The sequence below is a fragment of the Ptychodera flava genome, chromosome 19 (assembly GCF_041260155.1).
Source record: "Ptychodera flava strain L36383 chromosome 19, AS_Pfla_20210202, whole genome shotgun sequence".
NCBI lineage: Eukaryota > Metazoa > Hemichordata > Enteropneusta > Ptychoderidae > Ptychodera > Ptychodera flava.
The window spans coordinates 16134689-16153717 of record NC_091946.1 but is presented as its reverse complement, the minus strand read 5'-3'; the positions used below and the strand labels follow the sequence as shown (position 1 = coordinate 16153717).

Genomic DNA, 19029 nt, shown 5'->3' with positions numbered 1-19029 from the left:
GATTACTCTTCCATTATGCGATTTGACTATAAACACGATAGGAACTAATTTTGGATAATTGGATAGTGAAGTAATGTCCATTTAATGTACAAATGTTATCTCATCTGCTTTTCTTTTTATATGACACACTTGTTTTTTATGAGTATTTTGCGATATTGCAACATTCAGCTTTATGACTGCTAACACTTTTGAGAAATTTGCAAAATATCAAAATCCAATTATCCCAAATTAGTTTCAATCGTCTTTATTTTAATACCAAAAAGCACAGAACTCTCAAAATTTGTATGGAACTTAAAATGCAAGGACCAATAGTCCGTGGGTTAGAGGGAGTCTAAGTGCATCTTCCCCCCCCCCCCCCACAGGATAACAAACCTGTATTTTCAGAAGCCTTGGGATCCCTAGAATACGAAATGGAATTTTAACAGAAAAACTATAGGGACGCAATAGCTGCTATGGTCATGTTTTGAAGGGTACCGCAAAATCACCATTTTCCAACCAAAATGCATTTTCGCCAAATCTGTCTTCTTGTAAGTCATGCGCTTAGCTTATTTTTTTGAATAATCTCACTTGTTTGGTATATCATTAGAAAGGGGATATATTCGTTTTTAAGATGACATATTGTGATATATGACCAAAACTTACCCAATACCCCAAAATTTATAATCTGCAACACTGGGATTTGCGGTACCCTTCAAAATATGACTGTTACAGCTGTAGAGTCCCAATATTTTTTCTATTCAAGTCTATTTCATATTTCTGACATGTCCCTGTACCAAATAAAACAAATTTAATAGCAAAAACGGCCAGATTTTTTGTGTCTAGCTAAAAAGTTTGTACAATTTGGTTTTAGCTATGACGGCAATTTTCAATGTAAACTTGGGGTATGGGTAAGTTTGGTCATATGTCATGAATACTATAGCAGATATTGCATGTTACAATATATCATTTTTAAGATTAGTAAATTATCTTTCTAATGATACCTGTTATATTCAAAATCAAACTCAGCAGACGACCTATATGAAGACAGGTTTAACAAAAATGCATGCAAATCTGCAACACTGTGATTTTGCGGTACCCTTCAAAATATGACTGTTACAGCTGTAGAGTCCCAATATTTTTCTGTTAAAAGTCTATTTCATATTTCTGACATGTCCCTGTACCAAATAAAACAGATTTAATAGCAAAAACGGCCAGATTTTTTGTGTCTAGCTAAAAAATTTGTAGAATTTGGTTTTAGCTATGACGGCAATTTTCAATGTAAACTTTGGGGTATGGGGTAAGTTTTGGTCATATATCATGAATACTATACCAGATATTGCATGTTACAATATGTCATTTTAAAGATTAGTAAATTATCTTTATAATGATACCTAACAAATGAGGTTATATTCAAAATCAAGCTCAGCAGATGACCTATATGAAGACAAGTTTAACAAAAATGCATGCAAAAAATGCATGCAAATCTGCAACACTGTGATTTTGCGGTACCCTTCAAAATATGACTGTTACAGCTGTAGAGTCCCAATATTTTTTCTGTTAAAGGTCTATTTCATATTTCTGACATGTCCCTGTATAAATAAAATAGATTTAATACAATGCATTGCATTTTTTATTATGCCAAGCTAAAAAATTGGTAGAATTTGAGATTTACTGTAATTTGCAATGTTAAAGTTTGGTGTATTGGGTAAGTTTTGGTCATATTTCACAAAAAATGTAGAAGATATTGCTCGTTACAATATTTCATCTTAAATACGAATATATTCCCTTTCTAATGATAGACCAAACAAGTGAGGTTATGTTAAAAAATAAGCTCAGCGCATGACTTACAAGAAGACAGATTTGACGAAAATGCATTTTGGTTGGAAAATGGTGATTTTGCGGTACCCTTCAAAACATGACCATAACAGCTATTGCGTCCGTATATTTTTTTCTGTTAAAATTCATTTCATATTCTAGGGATCCCAAGGCTTCTGAAAAATACAGGTTTGTTATCGTGTGGGTGCACCGTAGACCCCCTCTAGCCCACGGCCTACAAGTTTTTGACATTTCGTGGTCAATTATTGACAAAGCATCGAGCTACTCTAACATAAGCAAGCGATGCAATCTTTGTATATCAGGAAAGCTGCACATTATCAAGGCTGTAAAATCTACGCTGTTAACAAACGCTCTGAGTTGGTTTCAAAATGTCGCCACCAAAACAAATGTTGAGTATAAAATTTTAAAACAACATACAAATAGAACATCCCAAAGATATAAAAGAGAGTGTGGGGTTAAGAATCCTTTCACTTCATGTGTCTGATGATTGCAGGATGCATGAAACTTACGTAACTTATATTATAGCTTCGTTACTTGAAGTAATTTGTATTATTATGTATAACGCTGTGCTTCAGCATTAAGTAAAACCTTAAAACCTTAGGGTCTGCAACTTGATAAAACTGTATGTGATAAACTTGCACCCTTTCGTTTTGCCGTAGGTGTTTGCGGTGCTTTTTGGGAGTTTTACAAAAAATGGTCCAAGTACAAAGACGAACCTTGGATGCTGTGGTTGAAGTTTGAAGACATAAAAGCGGTTAGTGTCTATCTTAAAGATTCTTAATATCAAATGAATGAGTCTTGTAATCGGTTCTGTGAGATTTCCTTGACGTCGTATGCGTTTTATTCTACAAACAGAGAGGATGGTGGCCATCTACGAGCAACTACTTTTACCGGGTTTCATTCAGCAAATGCGGTCATGTTGACGAATAATCTTTGAAGGCTTCTTATCATTGCAAGCGCACTTGCGAACAAACATTCTTCGCGGAACATCATCCATGCGTATTTTTCGTTGTAAATCATGGAATGATTTTGATTAGTTAGTTCGGCTTTGACGTGATGACATACATTCAAGTGAGTTGTAATATGACGACACAGTATCCAATCTGCAAAAAAACGGTGTTAGGTCGAAAAAATGATCTTCGAAAATTAAAGAACTATAGAAGTTGTCTCAACTTTGACAATCATCTACTCGTTTCGCGAATAATAACTTCATTTTTGACATGTCATTTGTGCAGTCAATGTTGAAAGTTCGTTTTATAATTCTTGCGAGAAAATCTCAGATAAGCAAAAACAGTAGGTCAAAAGCATCACTGCCACTGCTGCCATCACGTTGTCGTCGTCGTCGACACCATCATAATCAGCATTTGTCGTCGTCGTAATGTCCAAATATGAGACACAGAACCTCAATTTCATTAAAAAATACTCTGGATATAAACCGCTGGTAATATCAACAAAAAGCTGTTCTCCTTATCAGTTTGTCGAAATGGAGACTTCCTTGCTTTGAACACTTTGAAACAATGTTGAAAGTTCACTGAGTGTTTTCAATTTTTAAAAATAATATGTTGGCTGCTAATTTTACGATAATATAGCACTTTATAAGTCTTAACCCTATATAATATAATTTTTTTTCATAATAGATGATTCAAATGGGCCGTTTTATTAAGATGTATACTTTTACACAGATAAGCTGCGGTGGCAGTGAACACTGACTGAACACATGGAAATTAATACATCTCTCTCTCTCTCTCTCTCTCTCTCTCTCTCTCTCTCTCTCTCTCTCTCTCTCTCTCTGCATCAACATGTTTGATCAGAATTCGAAGCAAGCAATTAAGGTTATCGCTGATTTCATCGGTCGACCACTCAACGAGGACCAATTGGATGCCGTGGTGCATGCAACGAGTTTCCAGGTAATGAAGGAGAGGAATGAAAGGGCGGTGAATCCGGAGTTCCTTTTCCCGGAAGGTAAAAGAAATAAGGGAGACGGGAAAAAAATACATTTAGCGTGGCAAAGAAAAGGTAGGATTATACGCTCTACGGTTTATATATATAAACATATAATATTATATATACATACATACATACATACATACATACATACATACATACATACATACATACATACATACATATATATATATATATATATATATATATATATATATATATATATATATATATATATATATATATATATATATCGTGATCAATGGTATCTTAACAAACAGATACGATCAATATGTCAACGATATCAGTGGGTTAAAAAAATGTCAGCCATTGTCGTCGTCCCGGGATATATATATATATATATATATATATTATATATATATATATATATATATATATATATATATATATATATATATATATATATATATATATATATATATTATATATATGTGTGTGTATATATATATATATATATATATATATATATATATATATATATATATATATATATATATATATATATATATATATCGTGATCAATGGTATCTTAAAAAACACATACGATCAATATGTCAACGGTATCAGTGGGTTAAAAAAATGTCAGCCATTGTCGACGTCCCGGGATTGGCAAATACAAAGTCTGTACACCTAATTCTTTTCGAGTGGGTTTTAGAAACAGAACGTTTAGATTTGTACCTCGGGCATAACATGTACCCCGCCACGTATGATTATTGCTCAAAGGTAGCGATTTCCCTGAATATGTCAACTAAAAGATGCTATGGTGGTCTAATTTGAAATCCAGAGTTTACCACGAAGAGAGACAAACGCTTCAAACAAATTATATCTATAAATCACACACTAAAAACGCCAAACAAAAGCATACACTGCACATTGTTGTTGGCCTCTATATAATATTCTCTCTCTCTCTCTCTCTCTCTCTCTCTCTCTCTCTCTCTCTCTCTCTCTCTTTCAGGTCAAGTCGGCGGTTGGAAGAACATTTTTACCGTTGCACAGAGCGAAGCATTCGATAAGGTGTACGAGGAGCAAATGACAGGCTATGAAGATGTCATGTACCACTTTTAATTTATCATTTTGGAACGATGCTATAATATTCCAACTTCTCATGCAAGGAACAACAAGTCAAACAATAGTCAGTATCAAAAACTCAAACGTTGGGTCATTTGTACCTTCAATTTAACTCACACTGTAGGTTACTCTCTAGGCTTGTTTGTCGTCTAGTCAGATTGGTTTTCTCTTTTTAGGGTAACACAATTTACCTGCAGATGAGGTGGATACTTGCTCGAGCGAAACGTATCGCCATTGCGCACGTCCTTGAAAAAACGAAATGAGCAAATTGGAAACCCAGTTTATCTCACAATCAACTATCGGAGGGCAATATAAAGTTAACAAGTCATCGTTGATGACACAGGACCCCCTTGTCAATGGGTACTTTGATCCAAGTTCTTGGAGCGGATAGTGTCCTGTTCATTAATTTGGTCTATGATTAAAAATGAGTTCCATTAACGTAAAAACCAAGGTGGACTCCACCCTAAATAAAAAAGTCAATAAATAAGTCTATGAGTAATTGATCGACAGAATGTTGGCAAACATTTTTGCATTCTACACCCATGGCAACTTTAGTCTTGATGAAGGTTACTTGATACAGACAGAAATTCTGCTTGTATAAAGACAAAACAGGCCCGGGTGTATATGCACTCGCTAGCGCTCGTGCATATATGTCATGAACTGGTCAAAATCTCGTGGTATACCATCGCTAGGTGTGCTTTATTGCTTAATTATTCACTGTTTTCAAATACCAATCACATTCTCTTTACTATTTCCGTGTCAATTCATGCAAGTGCTGTTTGTTCGATCATTTTCAAACTTTCTGTACAACTGTTAGTGGCCACTTTAGTGTTGATCAACGCTACTTGATACAGACAGAAATTCTTCCTGTACAAAGGCAAAACTAGCTTTATTTGGGGTGATAAATGAGAGTTTACGATTTGCACCCTGTGTTCAAGATAGAGATACAATGTAACATTAGCATATGCACTGGTCCATGTACAAGTCTTGTTTATTTAAAGACGCCTATTGGTTATAAATACCCGATTGAATGAAAAGACGCTAATTATGCAAAGAGACGCCGTGCGAGTAGTTTGAACTGAGAGCTCCACAGATTGCGGTTTTTTGCGTGTTTTTTATGACAATTTCTGAAATGCAAATGCTCTACAGCAAGCTAATACCTGATCAATACATAACGACTCCATATTTTTCAAACCGATAAGTTTTCGGGACAATTTAGTGAGTAATTGTGCGTAGCCAGTGAGAACGTCGACCCAGGGGACGCCGATTAGGATTTGAATACCACTGTCAATCAAACCTCGTGCAAAGTAAGACACGAGTCAGCTTGATGTGTACCTAATGTCAATTAGCATTCGCCTTATCTGCTGATGGTGACTGAAATAAACAAAATATGTGTCAATATTTCAAGTGTCGAAAGACGTGCGCATTAGTTTCTTCACAGTTCTCCAACTTTTGTGGCTTCCCAACGATGGCAAATGTGTATGGTACGCCGGACAAATTTGGATATAACGATCGGACAACAAAAGTCAAGCAAAATGGCACATCATGTTATCGGGTATTTATAACCAATGGGCATCGGCCTGCATCAGATGCTGTTTTCGGGCCAAAAATCGCTCATCACGCCAAGCATGTGTCCGGTCTCTGCTACCTCCATGGTCCGGTCAAGGATATCCCAATACTTCCGACAGAGTCGGAGTCAGATAGACGTTTCGTCATTGCTAAACTAATTATGCTAAACTCAGAATGACAAATCAAACAATATTCAATACCCCGGCACAGAAGTGTAAAGCGGTACGGTATCCGTGTATAGTTTCCTATGGAGTGTCGTTTGTACCTTCATGAGAGTACTAATAGACCAAATGTTTATTTGACCATGGCGCTATAAAAAAGGATGATTTGACTTCCTCTGTTTCGGTCCGACGTTACTTTGAGCGTACGTATCCACGTGAGCAAGTGCCATCTTATGCATAACCGACGCGATGCAGTTCCGCTGCATATCGATCAAAGTTTATTACGTCTGAGAAATTTATGAGATTTCCTGTCCGAGTTTTCGAAATGCATCTAATTTTTGTACTTTTTTGGTTCCAATGAAAGCGAAGTCTCGCAACACAAATTGGCAAACAATGTAATACACGATGATCTGGACTTGTTTTCTGACTTCCGACTGCCATCTTGGCCTCATAAAAGTTTAACGTTTGCTGGTTGAGTACGTCAGGATCACGGTTCAATCTTCAGAAAATACTCATTTTATATTATTTCGACACCGATGTTTCCAAATTTAATAAAACATTTGTTCGAAGATTTTTAGATATTCGAATGATGCAGATCGTTTTTTCTTTTGCATACCAGTATATTGACTTGTAATTTTGTGGATCGAGGCATAGACGGTATGGGGGAGATGGTCGAGGACACTGTCCGCATCCGGCGCCAAGCGACACACTGCTGGAATCGGTGAAATCTGTAACTCGAACGCACCAAGTATGGTGAAAACACCTCATGCCAAAACGTACTAATATAGCGGTGTTTGACGCAAAACAATGAAAACGATACTATGTTTACAGGGTGGAGTACCCACTAATTCCCGAACCTGGGATAGAGAATGGCGGCTTTAAATTTCCCCAGACAGACTGTCTGTATTGGACATACAATTTTACTTGATGCTATAGCAGTGAGCTCATAAAGTGTGTTACCTCAACAAACTAATTATCGAATAAAGGCTTCCATGAATGGAAGTGGTATTTTGAGTCTCAATTTTTTAACACGGGGTGCCAATCATAAGCTCTCATTTACAGCCCTTGGCAGAGCCTGTTTTGTCTTGATACAAGCAGAATTTCTGTCTGTATCAAGTAGCCTTGCTCAACACTCACGTGGCCACGGGTGTATTATATTACTGACACATTATCACGTGTACCACATATCATAACGATACCACTAAAGTGTCAGTGAATTGTATTACAGCACAGTGAGATCAACATATGTGCAAAGTTCCATCAGATTTGATGAAGTATTTCTGGACATATCACTCTAATTAGGAAAGTTCATTAAATATGTAAATTAAAATTAATTATCATGACACTGTATAGTGTCTTTATTCAATGTTAAAGCGATGTGAGCTCAACATTTTCGCCAAGTTTTGTGAAATTTGATGGACCGTATCTGGACAAATCAGCCTAATTATGAAAATTAATGACATATGCAAATCAGCAGTTAATTGAAATGATACTACTACATATCTTTGAATCTTTGCATGTCAATTACTGGAAGATGAACATCTGTACTAAGTTTCATCATCTTTGATGCAGTATTTCTGGACTTATCATACTATTTTATGAAAGTTCATAGAATATGCGAATTAGCAATCAATAGACATGATACTGCTTAATTTTTTCACAGAATATTACAGTACCAAATGATAAACATCTCTATCAAGTTTCATCAAATTTGAAGCAGCATTTCTGGACAAAGCCCACTAATTAGGAAAGTTCATCAAATAAGCAAATTACGGATAAATTTGAACGACACTGATATAAGTCTTCATTCAAATGTTAAAGCAATGTAAGTCCACATCTGTACCAAGTTTCATGAAATTTGAAGAAACATTTCTTGACATATCTGCGTGATCACAAAAATTCATTAAATGTGCAAATCAGCACTTAATTTACATGATATTTCTACATATCTATGCACACCATTACACTACTGAGAAAGATCAACATGTGTGCCACGTTTAATCAAATTTGATGCAGCATTTCTAGGCATGTCTCACTCATTATGAAAAGTCAAGAAATATGCAAATTAGCAATTAATTGATACAATACTGCTATATCTCATTTTGTGCTACCAGCGCTCTGTGAGACTAATATCTTTACAAAGTTTCATGAAATTTAGTGCTGTCGCTCTAGAAACACAGCTCTTTTTCAAAAGATATTGTCAATGACGTAGGCCCCCCTTTTTAATAAAATTCCCGTCACACAGCCATATTGGATAAGATCACAAAACAAATCAACGTGTATGTGTAAGATACCATGACTAATCCTTGTACCAAGTTTGAATGAAATCGTTTCAGGCATCTCTGAGACATTTGCGTGAACGAACGGACGCACGCGCGCTTGCAGGGACGCAGTGACATGACAAAACCTTTAAGTCCCCCCGGACGATGTCCATGAGGACTAAAATTGATGCCCGAATGATGACCAGTTAAGCTGGCATCACTCTCAAGAAAATGAAACACAGTACCCGAAAAACTGCCATCACCAATCTCTGCCGCACGCCGGCGTTCCCCAACTCAAGTCCAACAACTCTGAGGCTACAGAAACGGTCAGAGTATCACGAACTGCGCAAAATCATCGCTTGTCCATCAAAAGGCTATATCCAGCATGTAATAGTCATGCAGACGCCAGATTTTCTCTATTTGAAGGCCTCTATAAACATTATATATATCAACGTTCCTAATTTAGCGGAATTATGGGAAAAGATACACTAACTGTCCTGTAAGTGAAACTTTTGTTTTTATTTTTTTAAAACTTTGATGTGATAAATAAATAGCTATCTGACTGTATAACAGCTTGATTTGGCTTCATTGCCACCGAGTGAGGATGCAGGTCGCATCATACAAAATCTTTCACTCGTGTGATGTGACATGCATCATTGAGATGACAATATAGATTTATTACATTTATAGCTTATAAATATTACATTTATTGGTGTTTTTGTAATATGGTTACCATTTAATACAATTTTTGTTGGTGCTTTTATTATATTTATGGTTGATTTTTGTTACATTTGTGGGTGATATTATATTTATCGGTGCATTTTTAGCTCACTCGTTCACACGTGGGCTAATGTCTTAGCGATGTCTGTCTATCTGTCCGTGTGTGTGTGTGTATGTGTTAGTATGTGTGTGCGTCTTTCTGTTTACACGATAACTCAACAACGCCTGAACAGATTCGAATCAGATTTTGTACACAGGTACCATATTCTACTTGCAAGAACTGAATAGATTTTGGTTAGTGTGGCTTGCATATTAATGAAGTTATTCAATATCATTTTTTCTCCGCCCGATGGTTTCCCTATGGAGGCTGTAATGACAGTGTAGACATATATCACGAAATAACGCACAAAATTTCATGAAACTTTTCACAGATGACAATCTCAGAACATAATGATTATATTGTGAGTGTCATGTCAACTATCTGCTCATTTGCATATTTAATGTACTTTTGTTATTAGTGACATAACCCTGAAATTCCTGCACCAAACTTGATGATACGTGCAACAAATATTGATCTGATATACATCTAATTATATTTAGAAGCATTAGGCAGTGTCAAGTTAATAAATAGCTCATTTGCATATTTGATGAAGTTTTATAATTAGTCATATATCTCCGTGTAACTGCACCAAATTTGATGAATTCTGCTGCGGATGCTGATCTGACTGATATCTAACTGTTGTGTAAAGCACTTAGTAGTGTCAAGTTAATTAAGAGTTCATTTGCATATTTAATGAACTTTGTAATTAGGTATATAACTCTGAAATTACGGAACTAAAGTCAGTAAAATCAGTTACAGATATTGATCCGATAAATATCTAATTGTACTGACAAGCATTTGGCAGTTTCAAGTTAACGAATAGCTCATTTGCATATTTTATGACATTTTGTAATTAGTCATATAATTCCGTAATAACTACCCCAAATGTGATGAAATCTGTTGCAGATACTAATCCGACAGATATCTAATTGTAGTGTAAAGCATTTAGTTCTGTGGAGTTGATTAAGGGTTTATTTGCATATTTAATGAAATTTGTAATTAGTGATATTACTCCAAAAATACAGCATTACATTTGATAAAACTTTCTACAGATATTGATCTGATAAATATTTAATTTTACTGAGAAACATTGGGCCTGTCAAGTTAATAATTAGCTCATTTCCATGACAAATAAAGTTTTGTAATTAATGATTTAACTTTGAGAGTGCGTGAAAGTTGATGAAACCTGCTACATATAATGATATAACAGATACTGATTGTTCTTATTACACGCCTCACACGGGTTTCTATTATATTTGTATGCATTGGGTTTATTTACAGGAATATTGAAAAACATAATACAATAAATTCTCGCCAGAGATAGTTACTCACGCAGTAGACCGTATACACGTCAAGTCTTATCAGAAGTCTGTCTTCCACTCCGCGTGGTGTGCTCAATTGAACTGCTGTCAGAATATACAATATCTGTCTTTGTTCTTGTGTTTTGGTTAGTGATTATCCTGAGGTCTGCAAATGTTGCGTAACATCCCCTTGCTCGTTGTTTTGTCACTTTAAAATGAGACAGGTCAAAGATACAATCGTTTTACACAACTTCATTACAGTAAAAAAGTATGCAGTAATTCATGTCATACATTATTATATCATGCGTCCAAAAGTGTCTGATAAATATCAATACATGTCGAGTCATTAGCAGTCGATTTCAATGCTTGATAACTAAGTTTGTAATTTTGTCCAACTCAAAATCTGTACAAGTCATTCATATAACATTTCTTCCATTCAGGCGTCACATTAGCGTGTCAAGTTTTCTGTTGAGTAAATGCTAAAATTTTCTGGTCTGTTTACTAGATATCCAACATTCTGTGAAGTGTACTGCCATTAATGATCCTGTTGTAAAACACGTGGGCATATTCAGTTCATATCTGGTATCACAATTACTCTTGATGTTGCATTCATTGAGATTATTACATTTACTGCCACTCATGAAAGAATCCTTCGCTTGATGTACACAGCGCCGATCACATGCTCCAATGTGATATCACGCTTACCATAAGAGAGCTCTTGGAGCGTTTGATACGAGGTGACATGTTTGTACAAAACAATAAATTTGTTTTATTTTTAGAGTGTGTTATTTGTTTTGCTATCGTCATTAGTCAAATAAATAAATGCATTGATGACAATTTTAATAAAAGGTGAATGAAAATTATATTCATCCATTCATTCATACATTTATTTATTCATTCATTCATTCTCGGGAAAGCAGAAGGCTGTCTGGCATAGCCTGCAACACATGTCACTAGAGAATTTTGTGGGCAAAATTTAATCGGTACATTTTTTTCTTCGGGAAATGTTAACATAATATTATTTCATATTATATCATAGCAGTATATTGATGTCGCCATACTGCGATCTGATTGGTCGAAACGTGGAAATACTGTAACTTAGCTATATTCGCAAAATGGAACGATTGGAATAGGCACGAGGTCTCAGCTAGAGAATAATTGTCTTTTTGACGTTTTACGCCAGAATTTCGATTCGATATCATAGTATAATAGCAATAGACCTTGACAGCAATAGGTATACCACGAGATCTTGACCAATTCACTTCATAAAGTCACCCGTTATCGCTCTTGCAGATATGTCATGGTATAGCGTCGGGGTGTAGTTTATTGCTTAATTAATGTATAATTCACGAAACACTCATTAGGCGTTGCTGTATCACCCCTATTTGTAACAATCATCCCTATTTTCATGTCGAAACCCATTTTTGCTGGAACTGTTTTTGTTACTAATAGGGTTGATTGTTACAAATAGGGGTGACATGTCAACCCTATTTGTAACAATCAACCCTATTTGTAACACTAACTCATTTTGTAACAAAAGTTAACCCAATTTGTAACAAAACCTAAGTTTCAAAAGCTTGGCCATATTTGTTGGAATCTTGATGAAATATGCATATTTTTATGTTTGGGCAATTTTCCTTTTTTCTTTGTCGAAACTCATTTTTTCTGAAACTGCTCGTTAGATTAAATTTGTACAGGTTCCTAGGGATAAGAGGCCTACTCGTAAGATAAATCAAGTCGTTCATATACATGCCAAAAGTTTGTTTCGTAGCAATTTTCACCAATTTCGGTCAAAACTATTTAAAAATCTTATTTTCTGAGAGAAATCATACTAACCCCATATGGGGTTGACTTTTCTTAAAAATTGGGTTGATTGTTACAATAGGGGTGATACAGTTGCTGCATGCACCCGTGAACACAGAAGACTAATTTATCACTCAAGGGCTAAGGTTCACTCAAGAGAAGACGTCCCTTTGCATTTTCAATGACATGATTGATGTTATCTTCTGGCCGGCCCCTAAAGACCTTAAATGAGTTCGAGACGATTAACAACTGTCATATTTTAGGAGCCTCACTTAGGCAAGAATAAATCTTGCAAGTGTAATGAATAAACAAGGCAAGGGCTGCTTTGTACTGTGTGCAAGTTTACAATTTGCATAATATGTAATGGCCTGAAAGGGCCAATACAAGAGTACATCCTCTTTTCATGAAAGTTCAGAAGCTACAGTGATGATTTTAGATTGAGAAATGTATATTGGTTTTAGTGTAGCTCAAGCATTCAGAACCTCATGACAGAAGAATTAATATTATGATCAGATTTAATACACTTGTTGTACTTTAAACTTTATATTTACATTGTATTTGAAATTGTGATTACAGTTTAAGATGCAATTTGAATTTCAAGACTTTCACTCTATAAGCTTCAAAATGAGCCTCCAAGAGTGGTAGGCCAAACGAATATAGCAAATGTTTGAAAGCCCGGATATCTGTCCTCGGGGCACATTCTGCCCGTAGGATTCGGATTAGGCCAAAGGATAAGTTCGTTTTCCTAAACGTGCGGGAAGCTGGGCCATGTTACTTCCAATTGTCATTGGCGAAAATTTTTCAGCCTTTGTGCATGCGTTTCCAATTTTGTTATCAAGCCTGTCCCTCAATCTTCGTCATTAGAACAACCGATCAATTTGCCCGCAAAATATTAGTTGTTCATAGAACAGCTTCTCTGTAAGAAGTTTGCTGTTTGATCGCTCTGTGTCTAATGGTATCAACATGGCTGGCTTGTCTGTACATCACACGTTTTTGCATTTAGATGTACGGTCACCTCCCCAATGATAACGCTCCATGGTTCACTGTAGGCATTTTCGCAGACAACAGCCCTCTGATAGCCAACGGCATTGTCACTTGACAGGTTTCATCTGTTCAGAACAGTGATACTAACACAAGAAACCCAGGACATATAGAGCAATGCTCGAATTTACATGCCTTCATCGACAAAAGTCCAGTGTAACGTATAATATTTGGAAATTCGTTGGGATCACGTGGTCAAGAAATTTCGTCTAACGGGACTTTTATAAATGAATAACTTTCTTGTAACACAACAACTTGCCATCACAATAGCCCTGCGATATTAGTTGTAATTAAACTGTCTGACAGATACTGGACCGCCCACGTAAATGTTGTCCACAGCGGGGGAAATATATACGGGTGTGCACCTGCCAAAAGTACACAGAGACTACTTTTCACCACATATCATAGCTCCTTTCTTCGTAATCTCTTGCTGTCTACATTCCCGGACAAAGCAATATGGACGTGAAACCACCATTCAAGAAGACGTATTACTATCGACCTAACTATCTTCTGCCGGCGATCTTCAGCCGCAACACTATCGATGGCGTGTATAAAAACTTGGAAATCAGGGACGACGATACCTTCCTGGTAACCTACGCAAAGTCTGGTGAGCATAACTTAACTTACCCGTTCGCGGGGAAAAACCGTTTAATTCGGGGCCAGATATTTGAACTATCGAGCTTTTACAGTTCATTTCTGATCTACCACCCGTGGGAGGCACTCATTGCATATATCTTTTGGTGTAAGAAAAGTGTTCACCCTCTAAGTTTTTCGAAAATCGAAAATTATATTTACTACATAGTGTTAACACATTAATGGCGGCCAGTTTTAATTTAACATATCGGTAAATCTTAGCTAATTTGATTGTTTCTACAGTACCAAAATTGCACTGTGACTACTCCCCATTTTTATTCTTGATTCTGAAAGAGAATGGTCAAGAAATTAGTCAACTAAAGTTTGAACGAAAGTTTAAGTCATTCACTTTCGAGGCGCATACTGCCTTAATTTTATCTAGGTTTTGAGAGATTGAAAAGCCTTCATCGTGACTCTTGGGCATCACATACGCGTCACTCTCCAAATGTAGTTGTTTGAATTTAAAATTACTCGTACAATGTGTTTCAAAAAAGCCGGATTTCTGTTGACAGACTAAATCCGTCGTTATTTCCATATATTTACGTTTCGTCTGTCAGAGTAGTATCCGAAATCAAAACATGTTTAGAGCGAAAAAGTTCGGGAGGTTTTAGAGCGAAAACGATCGGGAGGTGTTAAACTGATTTCTGAATTGTAAAGATACGTGCCACCGTAATGCGGTTTCTGTGCTAAGTTATCTAACAGGGCAAAATGTTAATTGCCTGCCACATTAACAATCCTTGGTGACCTCAACAGGTACGGCCTGGACAAATGAGATGTTGAAGGCAATTCTTCATGTGGATGACCTAGAATATTTGGAGTCGGTTGAGTTTTACAAAAAGCTGGCTACATTGGAATTTGGACCTGCAGACCATCCCGACCTGGTCGAAGAGAACGTCTTCTGCCCAAAATCGTTTATAGAGGATTTTATCAAGGACACGCCCTCACCCCGGGTTCTATCGACGCATGTGCTACCCGAATACATGCCGACTCAGTTCTTTCAGAAAAAACCGAAAGTACGAATTTTAATCCTCCGTTGAATGTTTCTTAGAGTATTTGCATGAAGTCTACATGAAGTTCCACAGCATTTTCTACACAGGCTTTGATCAGCGCGCTTATCACTTTACAAATGCCGCTCTTGCGAAAATAAAGACATCTACACGCCACAGCATGAGTCTTTCTGAACGCCGGCATTCATATTGCTAGAATTATGAAGATTTTTTTTTAGAAAACGTTGTTCATATTTAAATACACCGTAAATAACATAGGCTGCTAAAAATGTTAACTTTCCAAATATCACAATATTTCAGACTGTGTTTGTAAGCAGAAACCCAAAAGACGCTGTCGTATCACTCTATCATTGGCATCACTCCATTCCTTTCCTAAGTCCATGTCCTTGGGAGCTGTTATGCGAAGAGTACATAAAAGGAAACTGTAAGTTTCTTTTTTTTATATCCTGAGATCCCATTATATTTGAATTACCGAGCTGTTTTCGGTGTTTTTTTCTGTGTCTAGGTCCTTATGTTGTAGCCAGTAAGCATCGCTTGGAAAGAAGTAGCTTGTACCGATGTCCATAAATAGCTTGTAAAATGGTGCAAACTTTAATATTATTTCACTCCAGCTATTTGTGGTGCAGTTTGGGACTTTTACAAGAAGTGGTCCAAGTACAAACAAGAGGCATGGATGCTTTGGTTGACCTTTGAAGACATGAAAGCGGTTTGTTTTCAACTTACAGTTTCAAACAAATATCCTCATAACGTGATGTAATATTCCCTCTCTTTTCCGTTCTTTGTCCATTTCTCCATGAGTATGGTCTTCCTTCAGTATGGTCTTCCTTCTCCTCCTCTTCCTCCTCTTCATCATCATCAACACTGACGTAGTCATCATCATCGTCTTCACCATCATCATCATCACCATCATCATAATATTCATATTCATCGTCATCATCATCAATATATTCATCGTTGCCACTATCATCACTATCATCATCTTCAGCATCACAAGCAATAATTAGAGTAATACAACAGAGTTAAAACGTTTATCCGTATCTCTATATAGTGAGAACAGAACGCCAAATCGCTTTATTGGCAAATTTATTAGGATTGTTCAGCCCCATGAATCACTATCTTGGATTCAAGATAAATCGTGATAAATTACGAGGTATTTTGAAAGCAGATTATTCATGTTCAAACTAAGCAATTTTTGGGAATGTGAACCTGTAATTGTGAAAGACAAGTAAGTGCTATGGAGAGGAGCAGTATTAAATGCATGGCAAGCACTCAGTGCCGTCTTTCTGTGACACAAATGTTCCGATTGAATTAGGATCCGAAACAGGCAATAAGGAAGATTGCTGATTTCATTAGCCGACCACTAACCGAGGAACAACTGGATGCCGTGGTGCACTCAACAAGTTTCCAGGTGATGAAGGAAAGGAACGAACGGGCAGTGAATCCGGAGTTCTTTTTCCCGAATGGGCACAACAGTGGAGAGAGTGGGAAGGACGGAGAAACAAAACCAAAAGTGCAGTGGCAAAGAAAAGGTGAGGCAAGCTTTAATGTCAATATGTTAGAAAAGTACACCAATCAGGAAAGTTGATGATAAAGTTTACTCAGTGTAACTGTTAGTGCAAATATATCCGTTGTTCCTTGTCTGAGGTATACTAGCAATGATAGCAATAAGTCATGTGGTATTCACTGGCTACCATGTTGTCAGAAATTGTCTACATCTGTTTCACTACCGGTATTCTAATCGGCATGTGCAGTAATTTTCCTCAAACGTGTTCAGATGTTAAAATGAGAATCTATTTGTTTGGTACTGTATAGGATATATATATTATATATATATATATATATTATATATATATATATATATATATATATATATATATATATATATATATATATATATATATATAAAACGCCTATAGCTGTGTTACATAGTTAATAGGTGTATCACAACAACATATTCTTAAATATGTTTATTGATTACTATAGGGAAACGCCACACGTTTGATGCTGAACAAAACTGAAGTTTTTTTTGCGAATCAATTTTTATTCAATTCATCTGTATAAACAGTACCGATTGATTAACTCAGGGTTATTGAAGGGAAGTGACACAAAAAATTTGCTGAGAGTTAATGATTAGTTCGCTTGCCGTAACGGTAATAGTACTTTTCTCAACCTCCCCTCTCTCTCTCTCTCTCTCTCTCTCTCTCTCTCTCTCTCTCTCTCTCTCTCTCTCTCTCTCTCTCTCTCTCTCTCTCTCTCTCTCTCTCTCTCTCTCTCTCAGGTCAAGTAGGTGGTTGGAAGAACACTTTCACCGTTGCACAGAGCGAAGCATTCGATAAGGTGTACAAGGAGCAAATGAAAGGATATGAAGATGTTATGTACCAATTTTAGTCTTCCGTTTCCAAGATTTGGCTTTTCTTAGAAAGACATTCAAAGCTTGGCATATCAATTCAACAAAAGAAAATAATGCAAGAAAACCAAACCTTAAAAGCTGCACCTGTCTATCAATTTAATGCGATACTAATCAGCAAATATTGTTAAATAACCTATGGGACCCTACTGAAGGCAATATCAATCATATTTGGCTTGCTATCTCTGCTTTCGGAAATGCATTTTGTAGTACTTTCTTTAGATTGATCAATATCACAGCTATTGTCCATTTGATTGCCTTTGTAGTGACGGGAAGAATCATGGCGAGTTTTGCAAAATAAAGGATTCAGATAAAAACATTGGATTTAAAGATCAACGTTCAGTTATTTTCAGACCGAATTCAGCTCTCTGGGTTCTTGATGCTTCAACTACAGTAAACAGCCGGCACTGAAACGAATGTAAACGACCGTCACCTTTGTGTATTTGAAGAATGAACGATAGGGAGAGATGAAAACTGACGAAGTGACATGAAATTATATTTGATCTTGCTTTGCCTAGCATTTAAACATTCGATGCTACAGGCTTCTTATGGTCTGTTTAAAGTAAAAACTTGTTTCTGTACTCTTTATTGCTAATAATATGTGCCTAGTTGAAATGCCGAAATCTTCCCCAAAATCATGCAAAATTATTGATGAGTTTACTATTATTGATAATTTTATTTTTTTAGTTTAAGACAATTATCGAATATCTTATATTTGCACTCTGTGATGACAATATGTCCTGAAATGATTTGTCGATTGAATGATGTTATTTTTTCGACAAAGAAGATTTGCCTTGACTGTCACGCCGACCAAATGCTCTGTTTGAATATCACGGTTTCCATATATATTGTGTAAACTCTTTGTCCAAAGAATTCGTTATATTCGTTTTCGTGAATGTCAAAAAGTTAGTTTTCGCCTTAGCTGTTGCATGAACATTTTCATTAAATTGATTTAAAAAGCGGTCAATGAACTTTGAGAATGCTCAGTGATTCACCATGGGAACAACTTCTCAATTAAAACTAATTTTTGAGAATTGGATCTTTATATTTTTTCAAATTTCGTAATAGCATCGGGTGCCATTTAGCTGAATGTTGGAAATTACAAATTACTCCTAAAACCAAGTGTTGCTTCAAAAACAAAGCAGATGAGGTTACATTTAAACCGACATTACTTCCCT

The 19029-nt window shown here is 36.2% G+C and overlaps 1 protein-coding gene and 1 long non-coding RNA gene across 2 annotated transcripts in view; both read left to right on the top strand.

Annotated features, from left to right (window-relative positions):
• LOC139118690 (uncharacterized) overlaps positions 1-6249 on the top strand; it is a 6999-nt gene extending 750 nt beyond the window's left edge. Inside the window, exons 2-4 of the long non-coding RNA XR_011548782.1 lie at positions 2475-2569; positions 3627-3831; positions 4736-6249. This is a non-coding gene — a long non-coding RNA (uncharacterized lncRNA). The remainder of the gene's footprint in view (positions 1-2474; positions 2570-3626; positions 3832-4735) is intronic.
• Positions 6250-13773: 7524 nt separating this feature from the next.
• On the top strand, positions 13774-18473 carry LOC139118689 (sulfotransferase 1A1-like). The gene is made up of 6 exons (XM_070682108.1): positions 13774-14411; positions 15191-15450; positions 15745-15868; positions 16056-16150; positions 16757-16973; positions 17723-18473. The coding sequence occupies exons 1-6, from the start codon at positions 14261-14263 to the stop codon at positions 17830-17832; spliced, it is 957 nt and encodes a 318-aa protein (XP_070538209.1). The 5' UTR covers positions 13774-14260; the 3' UTR covers positions 17833-18473.
• The last annotated feature ends 556 nt before the right edge of the window (positions 18474-19029 follow it).

Excerpts from the sequence above, each read along its gene's own strand:
- LOC139118689 (XM_070682108.1), top strand. The coding sequence starts at position 14,261 with ATGGACGTGAAACCACCATTCAAGAAGACGTATTACTATCGACCTAAC. Across the intron at positions 16,151-16,756 it reads CCTTTGAAGACATGAAAGCG|GATCCGAAACAGGCAATAAG; the intron begins GTTTGTTTTCAA and ends CGATTGAATTAG. Across the intron at positions 16,974-17,722 it reads AGTGCAGTGGCAAAGAAAAG|GTCAAGTAGGTGGTTGGAAG; the intron begins GTGAGGCAAGCT and ends TCTCTCTCTCAG.